The sequence below is a fragment of the Mandrillus leucophaeus genome, unplaced genomic scaffold (genome assembly GCF_000951045.1).
Source record: "Mandrillus leucophaeus isolate KB7577 unplaced genomic scaffold, Mleu.le_1.0 Scaffold5, whole genome shotgun sequence".
Classification (NCBI taxonomy): domain Eukaryota; kingdom Metazoa; phylum Chordata; class Mammalia; order Primates; family Cercopithecidae; genus Mandrillus; species Mandrillus leucophaeus.
Genome location: NW_012105364.1, coordinates 2,062,821 through 2,076,441, shown reverse-complemented (window position 1 = coordinate 2,076,441; position 13,621 = coordinate 2,062,821). Strand labels below are relative to the sequence as shown.

Genomic DNA, 13,621 nt, shown 5'->3' with positions numbered 1-13,621 from the left:
GCAACCTCCACCTCCCAGGTTCAAGCGATTCCCCTGCCTCAGCCTCCTGAGTAGCTGGGATTACAGGCACCTGCCACCACATCAGGCTAATTCTTGTATTTTTAGTAGAGACAGGGTTTCACCATATTGGCGAGGATGGTCTCAATTTCCTGACCTTGTGATCCGCCTTCCTCGGCCTTCCAAAGTGCTGGGATTACAGGCATGAGCCACTGCGTCCCACCAAGGTTGTCATTCTTGTGCGGATTGTTCCTGTCTCAGTCTACTGTGTCATCAAGGATATATTCAGGCACTGAATAGTTAAAGGTAAGGATCTGGTCCAGACCATTTTATCTCCGAAGTATTTTTCACGTTTTCCCCCAGCTGTTTCCCTAACTCTGACCCTCATCATCTCTTTGGTGGACCACTGAAGTAGCTTTGCTCCATGTCCCCACGGCCTGTCCATCTTTCTCCAGACTGAGTTTTCTGAAATGCAAACCTGTGATTCACCTCCTCCCATCAGAATCTTTTCCCTTGTCACCCAAGGAATCAAGTTGGGCTCTCCCACTCAGCACACACAGCAACTCCAGCACATCACACACACACACACACACACACACACACACACACATGCACGCATGCACTGCACCGTACCACACACACACACACACACAAAAACACAGTGCGTGGCAGATGCACTTGACAGTAATAAACACACAGTGCATGACAGATGCATCTGACAGCAATAACTTAAGCATACCCTGAGACTGGCCCTGTGGTCTAAGAAGAGTGCTGGTTTTGGAGTTCCAAGCTAGGAAATCCAGGAGTGGCCGGCCTGGAGCCTCACTCCTTATCTATGAGGGTCATCTAAACCCTTGGCCCATTCCTTAGAATGCAGGGCACACAGGGCATCAAGGTCCTTTATTTAGGATTAAACGGAGGTTGCTAGGTGGAGGTTCCTGGGTGGAGGGTGCTAAGTGAAAATGCTATATAAACTGCATACTTTTTACACACAGCAGTTCTCCTGTCCAGCCCACTGCCACTAGTCTACCCGTATGCAAGGCCACAATAAACCCTATGTCTCATTCACTGGCTCCAGGTCTATTCTTTGGCCTCTCTAACATGGTTCCATCCCTACTGGAGTAAGTAGGGGTCTGGCACAACACACACACACACACACACACACAACACACACACACATACAGAAAGCTATACTTATCCACACCATCCTATCCCATTCTTTGCCTTAAATTCAAAACTCCAGAAACATAGAACTTCCTCTAGATTACTGAACAAGTGCCCCTGGGCCTTTGTACATGCTGCTCTCTCTGAATATTGCCCTCTCCCTTTTCCACCTAATTCTATTCAGCCTTGCAGGCCTCACTCAGGTCTCAGCTTCTCAAGGAGCCCCTCTGAGATCCCCCTCTGGTCACCACCTCTCGTGTAGTCTGGGACATGTGGATGTGCATGCATGCCTTGTCATGATGGCCTCTGTAATGGTTAATACTGAGTGTCAACTTTGAAGGATGCAAAATATTGATTCTGGGTGTGTCTGCGAGGATGTGGCCAAAGGAGATTAACATTTGAGTCAGTGGGCTGGGAAAGGCAGGTCCACCCTTAATCTGGGTGGGCACCATCTAATCAGCTGCCAGTGCAGCTCGAATATAAAGCGGGCAGAAAAACGTGAAAAGATGAGACTGGCCTAGCCTCCCAGCCTACATCTTTCTCCTGTGCTGGATGCTTCCTGCCCTCGAACACTGGACTCCAAACTCTTCAGTTTTGGGACTTGGACTCACTCTCCTTGCAGCTTGCAAACAGCCTATTGTGGGACCTTGTGATGGTGTGAGTTAATACTTAATGAACTTCCCTTTATATATATACCTATCCTATTAGTTCTATCCCTCTAGAGAAACCTAATACAGTCACTGTGCTCTGCTGAACTCATGTGTCCATTGCTTCCTCCTTGGAGTCAAAGGTCATAGCATACTTAGTTTTGCACTCTCAATGCCAGCACAGCACCTGGCACAGGGTAAGAACTTGAATAGTTTTTTTGAACTGTATACTTGGATTTAGGGATATAGCTCCTGTCCCCAGGAGCTTGTAAATTGGCTGGATGATACACCCACAGGATGAAACATTCTAAGACAAAATATAGTGCTAGATTCAAAATAACCAAGAGCTAGAACACACAAAGTTCCCAGCAATTAGAAGGAAAAAACAATGTGAGCTGACATTGCTAAGAGGTTTCCTGGAGGACTGAAGAGGAAGAAATGCCGTGACAATTCCTCAGCTCCCCAGGACGGGCTGTTTCTGACCCCACGGCCCTGCACCTTGCCCCATGCCTCTGTCAGGCTGGACTCAAATCCCCAACTAACCCCAGAAGATGCAAAAGCACGCAACAGCATCAGAAAATTCCATGTTTAATACTTAACAACACAGGAATTTTCCAAGGGCCAGGTTATTGAACTTGAAATAGGTAAATGAATGACAAGTATTTATCTGCAGGCAGCAAAGATAGGATGCAACTCTTCCAGGAGGCTGCGGGATGGAAGAGGAGGCTCCAGGGATCTGTTAGGAGAAGCCCTCTCAATAGAACTCAGAGGGTAGAGAGCTTCAGGAGTGGGCATCCCCTTCAAAAGACTCCAATGTGCAGAGGGAGGTGTGAGGAAAGCATTCACCATCTTGCAATAAGGATGGAAAATGAACGCAAGAAACTTTCAGCTCAAAGCCTCCCATCTGACACCCAGGTTGGCTCAGCTCTGCACAAAACTCCAAGCAAACTGAAGGTTTCATAGCCAAACGCCAATAAAGCTCCTTAGCCAAGAGGTTTCTGAGAGTGCAGGGGCCTAGGAATGGGGGACCACAAGAAACCAGGCAGGGGGCAGAGGAGAGAAGGGGCTACCCCAAGTCAAGCAGGGAAGCTGAGGCACCAGCAGCCTGGACTTCCAGCCACATGGGTTGGGAGATCCCCTATAGTCTGATGTTCCAGGTATGGGGCTTCTAGAGTATGGTTTTCCAAGAATCTGTGAGCTTCAGAGACCTCATCAAGGAATATTCCCCAGGAGTGATAGATTGGCTGTTGTCCCACACTCTCAGCTCCCATCCCATGGTTGCTATACAAATGCCCAAATGCCCTGAGGCAAGTGGGCTTCAAAGCCCAGCCATACAAGGCCCAGGGAGTAGCAGCCAGTCACCTGCCAAAACCCTGCTCTGCTGTTTCCCTTATAGATTCATGTAAAGCCTTAGAAGGTCAGATTTCATATGATGCCACCCCACACGCTTCCCCCACTGCACCACAATAAGGTGGCGCCTTGTTTGAGCAGAGAAAGGACTTCCCAGCCTAGCAGTTCTCTGAGCTTCATTCTCTTCTCAAAATGCCACTGGTCTCAGGCACTGAATCATTCTCGTCTCCCTTGGGCAAACCCAAGCCAGCCCTCACCTTTGCTATTTGAATGAGGCTGCAGAGACCACAGCTAGCTGCATGCAAAGGATGCAGGAGGTGGGGAGGGACTTGGGAAGAATTCTGCTCTATCCAGCTTCCCCAACATGCACGTGTTCCCTCCCAGGAAGCTATTGCCTCAAGTCTTCTTGGTATTGTTTGATGCCTAAACAGTGCTTTGTAGAAATGCTTGGAATGACAAGGATGAGCAAGAGGGAATGCAGAGATAGCTGGCTCCACAAGTCCATTCCCAAAGAGCCTTTTGATCATTCCCTTGGCTCTCAGCTCCCTCACCCTTCTCTTTCTCTGTCTATCCCCTCTTCCATTCCTCATCCCCCATCCCACTTTCAGACCAGGACCACAATTTGTATTCACAATCCTTCCCCCTTTCCGTGGCTGTGAAAAGGATGAATTGATCTCAACGTGATGGCCCTGTCCAAGCACCCCTTCACCTGCTAGGTCTATAATTGAAGTGTGGTCTCTGAATCTGCAGCTGTCACAGGGGAATTGACAAAGATACCAGAGCAGGGTCCTGCACATACCAGGCTCTCCTTGGTTGCCTTGAGCACAGGAGAATGCAATTTTCCACAACCTGCACAGGAGGAAGGCCACACGACGTTCTCAGACACTTGAAGTGCTCTTTAACTGGGAGTAAAATATTAGCAAAGATGCCCCCAGACTTGCTTTCAGCTGCCCCTCGTCCCAGCTCCTGCCTAAGAAAATTCTGGAAGACTGACAGAAGCCATGCTTGTCTTCCAAGTCTATGAGAAACCCTTGGCAGCCTTAGCATTGGCCCATCCTATGCCTCAGTTTCCCCACCTGTGATGTAGTTACTCCAGCAGAAAATCCATCAACAAGCAAATAACTGAAAATGAGGACAAGACATCCCAAAACCGCAGGTGGGAGGCTTTGCCTCATCTCTCACGCCTTTGCCTCATCTGTCACGCCTTTGCCTCCCCATCTCCGATGGGCTGACTACAGAGACTTCCCTCCTCCACTCCCTGCCCAGATCCTGAACTAATCCTGAGACAGGAAGCTTCTATGGTGGCTCAGTTTCTTTCTCCCCACTATAAAGTTTTCTACCTTGGCTTCAACTCCTAAATCCAAAAATGGATACTAAGCAGGAGTTTGCTGGCCTCCATCAGTGCTAGAGTCTGCCCACAGCCCCACAGTCAGCTGGGCTCCGCTGTCTTTCATAGCAGTGCTTCCTGACAGCTTTTGACCAGGGCCCAGGCTGAAGCCTGGGCTCTCATCCACCCCCAGGGTCTGCCACGATGGAGCCTCCGCTCCCAGTGCACAGCCCCCTCCCTACACAGCTGTGTGTGCAAGAGAGACTGTGGTTTGGTTTCCCCATATCTGTCCCTCTATCACGGGCAGCTGTCATGCCAGGCACAGCCCTGTCCCCATCCCTGCTTACCCCATGAGGTCATGAGCAGATCAACACACATCATAGCTGGTCTAGGCCTAGGATAATTGGAAGACTGAGACAGTCTTGGTAAAACTCCTATACAAGAAAATGCCAGGGCCAGGCATGGTGGCTCACGCCTGTAATCCCAGCATTTTGGGAGGCTGAGGCAGGTAGATCACTTGAGGTCAGGAGTTCAAGACCAGCCTGGCCAACATGGTGAAATCCCGTGTCTACTAAAAATACAAAAATGAACTGGGTGGTGGTCCGTGCGTGTAATCCCAGCTACTCTGGATGCTAAGGCAGGAAAATCACTTGAATCCAGGTGGCAGAGATTGCAGTGAGCCAAGATTGCACCACTGCACTCCAGCCTGGGTGACAGAGCAAGACTCTGTCTCAAAAAACAGACAAAAGAAAAAAAAATGCTGATCATTTGTACCCATGGTTTCTGGGCTATCACATCTTCACTCCCTTTTACCCTTTTTACCTTGATCACATGAAATAAAAAGTAATAATAATAATGGTAAGGAAGCATTTTGAGCTTAGAGGGAGCAAGAGATGCTCTGGTGTGTGTCTAACCAGAATGTCTTAGCCCGTGGGGACAAATGCTCACTGACATTCAACGTACAAAGAGCAATGACTCTGAGCCCCAGTCTGCTTAATCACAAGACATCTTATCTTTTCAAGTCTCCAGATATCTCCAAGGTCTTCAGGAATTACACCCAAGTGTCCAGCACTTCCCAGTTCCAGTGGGCATCCCTCACATGATGCTCTAGGGGTTGGCGTCCCAGAGCAGCAACTCTGCAGCATACGGGTCATATCAAAGTTCACCATCCAAGGATAGACTGAAAACACCCTTCATGGTGCCGAGCCTGGGGCCCCCAGACCTTATAACCCAGGCCAGTGGACCCAGAATAGCTTCTCTGCCTGAGATTCAGTGCTGATCCATCCTCCACATCCTGGGTGCGCAGATCCAGGGCTTCTCATTTAAAAGGGACAGTGACAATTCTTCCAGTCCTTAGACCTTTGTGCTAATTTTCTATAGCAGGGTAGCCTGTGCCTCAGTTTCCACTTCCAGCACAAAAGGAAGATCAAACCTCATGCTCTTGTGTCCTCTCTCTGTTTCTATTTTCCTGAAAGCATCTCCCAACCTCCCCGACCTCTCACCATCATGACCATGTATACACTCACATCATTGTGTGTATAAGAAAAAGCAAGAATTCAGGCAAAGTAAAATATAATATTTGCCACTCAGCTTGTCCCTCATTCCCTGAAGCCCTGCCAAGAACCATGCGCCCCCACAATCACCAGTAGTAAAATGTTCCTAAAAAGAACATTTATCTTTCCAGGCTTTACCTCTGCGTTGAGTCAACACTGCCCCCGCCACCCCCCACCCAGTTCCCCAGCATGGATGGAACCAAAGGGGCCATTCAAGGGGTCTTGCAGAACAAAGGATTAATCTTCTCCAAAATAATGTTAAAGTTTTCATCTATAGCTAGGGAAAAAAATGCATGCAATTTTTCCAATGATAAATTTCCTGGCTTCTATACTCAAATTGTAAAAGTCTTAAAGCCACGGCACCCAGTTCCATGTGACACTTGTAAATTTCCGGACCACTGATCAGAGTCATGAGTAGAAAGGGCACCTCAGAGGAGACCCAAGCTCCAGCCCCAGCCCTTTTTCTAACTCGCTTGGGGTAAGAACACTGCCCACGTTCCTCATCTGTGAGTTGAGGGGATTCGGCTTGATTTCTAAGGATTGCAGAGCTCCAACATTCTAGCATTGCACTATCACTCATGATAAGTAATTACAACCAAGACAGGATTTGACCTTGACACCAGCGTCTGAAGCATATATGAGAGATCTCTGTTATTACTTCCCAAAGCAGAAATGGTGCTCCGTTCTTGCAGAGGATCAGGAAGAGATGACAGTGAGCCAACAGATGTTCATGGAGTATCTACTGTGTGCCAGACCACGTGCTGGGTGCTGAGGTACACAGTGACCAGGGAAGACGTGATCAGCATAGAACCGACAATCAAAGAAGTTGTGGCTTTCAGGGATCTTTCAGTTGGTAGGAGAAACTTACACTAAATAACCATAGGTTACAGAATGCATCGCATCCCCCTAAAATTAATTTGTTGAGGCCCTAAGCCCAATGTGACTGTATTTGGAGATAGGGCCTTTGGGGAGGTAATTAAGATTAAATGAGGTCATGTGACTGGTGTCCTTATAAGGAGAGGAAAAAAGACCAGAGCTTGCTATCTCTGCACGTACAAAGAAAAGGGGTTATGAGAGCACCGAGAGAGAAGGCAGCCATCTGCAAGCGAGAAAGAGAGCCATCACCAGAAACCACATATGCTGGCTCCTTGATCGTGAACTTACGGTTTCCAAGAGTATGAGAAAAATCAATGTTTTTCAGTTACCCAATCTGCAATATTTTGTTATGGCAGCCCAAGCTGACCAATACACCATGTTTACACCATGCTTCATCAAATCCAGGACACTATTGACTTTGTAACACACCATTGCCTTATGTCTGCTGAAGAAAAAAAAAAAAAAAAAAGAGGTACTGCCAATTAAACACAATTACTTCTTATCACTTAGAACTTCTAGATTCATTGAAAAACTCTTTTAGAATCATTTAGTTTGGGCTGCTCTTATACAGGCAAAAAGGGGAATAAAAGCAAAATAAATTAATTACACGATCCCTAAAACTTCTTAGTCAGTGTCGAAGTCTTCTGAATCACTTTCCAACTCAGACTTGAAATGGCACCATGGATGGATGATGGATGAGGCCATATTTCCTAAAAGTGTGCTCCACTATTGCTTCCAAGACTTTCTTCCAAGTTCTTGACATTCATCATGCAAATGGATGTTGATGCTTCCATGCTTGCCTGTGATACACAATTCTTGCACACTAATGTAACTGTAACGTAGCTTCATCTCCTTGTGAACTCTTTCTTTCTTTGTCCTTATATTAATCTGCTTAGGCTGACATAACAAAATACCACAGCCTGGGTGGCTTAAACAACAGAGCTTTATTTTCTCACAATTCTGGAGAATGAAGTTCAAGACCAAGGTGCAGGCAGCTTTGGTTTCTCCTGAGGCCTTCTCCTTGACTTGCAAATGGTCACCTTCCTGCTGTATCCTCACATGGCCTTTCCTCTGGGCTCACACATCCCTAGTGTCTCTTCTTCTTGTAAGGACACCAGTCATGTTGGATGAGGGCTCTATCCATATGACCTTATTTAACCTTAATTACCTCCCCCAAAGGCCTTATTTTCAAATACAGTCACATTGGGGGTTAGAGCTTCAACATGTGAATTTAAGGGGGACACAATTCAGGCTACTAGTCTTGTAAAGCATTTTGTTGTTACTTTGCAAGAGAATAGTGATCTTATCTTTCAAATGATAAAAAATTTGCTTTGCTTGCTAGCATCAAATTGACACCCTGCTGTTCTGTTTTCTTTCTATATAAACTTTTTGTTTTGGTACCAAATTAGAGTAATATTGTTTTGTAAAAGGTATTTTAAATATAAACTAAACCCCAGATACGCAATGTCAATCATGCACCTAACTCCATTGGAGGGATGACAACATAAGCACCCATGACCAAGTCTGTGCATGCTCAGACAATGATCACAGCAGTCAACGCTCTTGTCCAACCCACAGCATCATAAGATAGCATTTAACAGTGAGACACATCCCCCTTTCAGAAATGTTAAATGTGGGGAAAAGTGTGTCTGTTTTAGATGAAATATGGTAAAAAATAAATAAATAAATAAATAAATTAGGATATCCATGTAATTCTTGTGCAGTTTGAGTTTTTAATAAATTTGCTTCTATATAATATATAAGCAAATTGAAAAGTGTGACAGAGAATGAATTTACTCAAGATTTCAATGAAATTTTTAATGATTCATTTGTTCTAATTTCTTTCTTTAATTTTCTAGGTAATAAACCCTTCACTATACGGAATGGTTCTATCCAAATATATCTAAAATGATACTTGATATGTCGAAAGCCAACATTTCGGTAATTAAATACAGTAAATTATGATTAAATTTCCTCTCTTTTCCATCTTGCAGATGTTTGTATTATAGAAATAAACATATTAAAATTCCCAACAGCATACAAACCTTAGGGTCACCCTGTATAGTATTAAGTGATTGATCACAAGTCTACAGAATGCTGGGATGAACAGAGTTGCCCCCTAAGAAAGGATTTCTCAAGCTGAGACCCAGAAGGTGAGTTAGGGGTCAGCCAGGGAGAAGGGATATTCCAAGGAGAAGGAACAGCATGCACAGGGCCCTGGAGGTAGCAGACAGAAACTAGGGAGGAGGCAGACAGACTTGAAGTTGAGGGTGAGGGATGGGGGGCACAGAAGGGCACAGAGCAGAGATACAGGCAAAGGCCTTCCTGGGCCCACCTCACCACGTGTAGGCACATCCCAGAGTGCAAGGAGGTTGCTCACGGCTTCACTTTTTATAACAGCAAAAGATTACAAATAATCTCAATGTTTCATCCATAAGGTGCTAGTTAAAGAAACTATGGTTCACCCAAACAGAAATTTTTAGCAAGTTCCAAAAAAAACCAGCATGGAACTCTGTATTGCTATGCAGTGATCTCCAAGACAAATTAAGGGCTAGATACAAAATGTGCTAGATAGAAAGTGCTAGATGCAAAAGAGTGAGTTTGGAACGATATAATTTGTGTTAAAAAATTAATTTACACATGCTTATATGTGCTAGACTATTTCTTGAAGGATACACAAGAAACTAAAAGGGCTGGTTACCTCCAGAGAAGAGTATTAGGTGACTGGAGACGGGGTGGGAGGGAGAATTTCAGTGGTCTGCCTTTGAATCTTTTTAGTCCTGCAGGAGGAGGAGGAGGGAGAAGAAAGATGTTTTAAGTGGAAGGGCAGCTCATATAAGACTGTGGCTCTGTTTCTGGGAAGGCTTGTGTGTGGACAGGTAATGATGAAGCTCCTCCATGTTCCTTCAGCTTCCTGCAGGATTCCGTCTGTCTGGTATTGTTTTTCTGCTGTTTCACATAGAGATGCTCTTTGAGAAAGATCATAAACTCCTCAAGGGCGGGAATCTTCACATGCAAGTTCAGAGCCCCCACAGTGCCCTAACACACATGAAACACAGCAAAGGGTGTCTTAATTCCAGCTGCCAGATGTGCTGGCTCACCTGCCCCCAGCCCCCACTCCACATGAAGCAGCCTCTGCAGTCTGCCCCAGACCCAAATGCTGCATAATCAAGCTGGGGAAATTCTCTCCTCCTAGAAATTCCAGCCCAGTCTCAGAGGCCGTATTAGAACTGCTCTTTGTGGTTAAAACGACTTTCGCAGGCACCAAGGGGAAGGGTTTCCAAACTGAGGGTTCACAATCCACCAGTGAGTTGTGAAATCAGTGTGGTGAGTCCAACAAGCCTTTTTTAAAAAGAATGAGGGCCTGGAGAGGTGGATCACACCTGTAATCCCAGGATTTTGAGAGGCCAAGGTGAAGATTGTTTGAGGACGGGAGTTCAAGACCAGGCTCGGCAACACAGCAAGACCCCATCTCTACAAAAAAAATTTTTTTTAATTACCCAGGTGTTTTGGCCCATGCTTGTAATTCCTGCTACTGGGGAGGCTGAGGCAGGAGGACTGCTTGAGCCCAGGAGTTTGAGGATGCAGTGATCTAAGATCGCACCACTACACTCCAGCCTAGGTAAAAGGAGATCCTGTCTCTTAAAAAAAAAAGAATGGAAATGTTCGAAAGTCAGAATATATCACACACTAGTAAAAATAAGTATTATTTTGTGAAAATGTTTAATTTCAAATATGTGTGTGAACAGTGGGTCATAGGTAAAACATATTTCTTACCGTGGGTTGCAGCCAAAAGTATTTGAAAGGCAGTGGCCTAGAGGAGTGAGTGAGCAAAGGGCTCTGGAGTCCAGCAAAGCTTAGTTCAAACCCCACATCTATGATTTTGTCTCCCTGGCAGGTGACTTAACCTCCCCCCATGGTATAATGGAGACAGTAGCAACACCCACCTCATGGGATGGTTGCAAGGTGCTTAGGCTTATCCTGAAATCTTGGCTTAACACTTGATAAATGGTTAGCACTCGAGAAACATTCGCTATCACTATCACAACAAAGAAATATGCCCTTCGTCTTGCTCAAGAATCTCTGGCACCAAAGCAAACCATAAACTTGGTCATGGCCTGGTTCCTAGCTGCCCCATGGCTCTTCTGCCTGGAAGCTTCTCCCTAGCATCCTCCTTCTTACTCCACAGACAGCAATTGGCTCCACTGCTTCCTGCCTCTTCACCATCAAAGGGGCTGGGTGACCAGAAAGGCGCATTTCAATTCAGGGGAGAACATTCCTTTACTCTAATAGGACATTCGTTATCCCAGCCCCCTTTCAGCATTGGTTCCAGGGAAATAGATGGTCTCAGCCACTGTAATTCCTTCACGATATATTTAAAGAGGAAGATGATGAAGGAAATAATGGCAGTCGATCTGTGGTTGGAAAGAGTACATGATGTGCATGCCCTGTCCAAAATTAAAGATGATGAATCAATATCTGAGAGGCAGAGAAAGTGCTTTATTAGGAACTTTGACAAGAAGACACCCTTTCTGGCTCCCAGTGGCAGACTGAACCATGGGGAGGTTTGGTTCTAAGTCTCCTCATCTGACAAAAATCTCAAGGCCCACCTCCCTCTCTCGCTCATACTTCCCAAACCAACTGCCAACCCTGTGTGCCCAGCTCAGGTACAGGTCAAGAGAGACGGGCCCAGCTGAGAGCCTGAGGGTACTGGAGAGACCAACAGATGTTTCTCCTCAGGTTAGGACCACACCCAGTGCCTCTGGGTCAGGAAGGACTGGGATGCCTTCTCAGGTGTGTCAGCTTAGTTTGCAGAGCTGAGCATGGGCCACAGGGGCGAGCCACCTGTTACTAAGGATGCCCATTAAGAACCTACACTGTAACCAGATGCCAAGCCTCATGCAGCTGCTTCCTTTGCCCTCATTTCATGGTCCCAATCTGATATGGTTTGGCTCTGTGTCCCCACCCAAATCTCATCCTGAATTGTAATCCTCATAATCCCCACATATCGAGGGAGGAGACTGGTGGAAGGTGATTGTATCATGGGGGCAGTTTCCCCCATGCTGTTCTCATGACAGTGAGTTCTCACAAGATTTGATGGTTTTACAAGTGTTTGACAGCTCCTCCTTCATGTGCACTCTCTCTCCTGCTGCCTTGTGAAGAAGGTGCCAGCTTCCCTTTCTGCCATGATTGTAAGTTTCCTGAGGCCTCCCAAGCCATGTGGAACTGTGAGTCAATTAAACCTCTTTTCATTATAAATTACCCAGTCTTGGTTATTTCTTTATAGCAGTTTGAAAATGGACTAATATACAGTTTCTATAAGAATACTAGGAGCGTCTCTTGGGCAGCTGGGGCTGCTATGGCCCACTAGTAGGGGTTCATCCTATGAGTAAGGAAATTCAGATGTAGAGTTGTTGAATGCATGAAACTAGGCTGGAACTAGGACCCAATTCCCAAGCTGCTGCTGGTTCCACAGTCTCACAGACACAAGTTGGGAAGAGTGCAAAGTGATGTGCACACGTAAGGTGGCATTACCATCAAGGGAAATGAAAGCAGTAAGAGCTACAATGATTGATCAGAGCAGTGAGGAAGAGAACAGGACTGTAAAGAGAGAGGAGCCAAAGACAGGCTTGATTAGAAACTCAGGCTGAATTTTGTGCTTGAGCCAGTACCTTGAATTCCAAGGTCAGAAGGCTTTGTGTGGATCTGAGGGGTCATGGACATTTGCATTCCTGCTGCTTGCCGCCCCAGCGGCTGGCCTGATTTCCATTTCTAACAGTGGCACTTGCTCTGGAGGTACAGTATATTATGGACTAATTAAGGCTGTTAATGATAGTGGCAATCCATTAAGTGATCAACGGTATTATTCTGATCTATCTCTGTCACCTCCTTTCATCAGGCCATTAAGGTGACAAGCTTCATAGAACACGCTAATCTCCCCTCTGTCAGTCCCTTGGTGTTTTTTTCCCTGGAAGAGCTATGGATTCTCTGGGGATGAGTCATCCAAGGATACAGCTGAAGGACTGGACTCACCAAGCTCCTCCTCTACTCTCAGTCTGTTCCACTCAGAACACCTGGGCTCATGGGAAGTCTCTTTTGTATTCCCTCCCTGTTATGGACTGAATGTTTCTGGCTCCCTAAATTTCCTGTGTTGAAGCCCTAATCTCCAATGTGATGGTATTTGGAGATGGGGCCTTTGGGAGGTGTTTAGGTTTAGATACGGTCATGAGAGCAGGGTCCCAGTGATGGAATTAGTGTCCTTATGAGAAGAGGAAAAGAGACCAGAGTGCTCTCTCTGCCCTGTGAGGACACAGTGAGAAGGTGGCCATCTGCTAGCCAGCAAGAGGGCCCTTACCAGGAACCAGTCCTACTGATACCTTGCTCCTGGCCTTCCTAGCCCCCAGAACTTTGGGAAATCAATGCCTGTTGTTTAGACCACTCAGTCTGAGCCCTACCGGTGGGCTCATCTTACGAACGAGGAAATTGAGATGTAGAGTTGTTGAATGCATAAAACTAGGCTGGACCTAGGACCCAATTCCCAAGCCACTGCTGGTTCCACAGTCTCACAGACACACAGCCACACATATGAACACACACTGTTATACACTCACAAACACATGCTATCATATACACACACATACACTCACACATACACCAACATACACACACACAGTCACACACATAACATATACATTCACAAACACACG

General features: G+C 46.1%; 1 protein-coding gene across 2 annotated transcripts in view; it reads right to left on the bottom strand.

Moving 5' to 3' along the window:
* Positions 1 to 13,621, bottom strand: part of PLXNA4 (plexin A4) — a 539,940-nt gene that overhangs the window by 524,611 nt on the left and 1,708 nt on the right. For both annotated transcript variants that reach the window (XM_011995837.1, XM_011995835.1), the window contains exon 2: positions 12,587 to 12,702. In XM_011995837.1, the coding sequence (XP_011851227.1) occupies positions 12,587 to 12,644 (58 nt within the window). In that variant the 5' untranslated portion in view covers positions 12,645 to 12,702. The remainder of the gene's footprint in view (positions 1 to 12,586; positions 12,703 to 13,621) is intronic.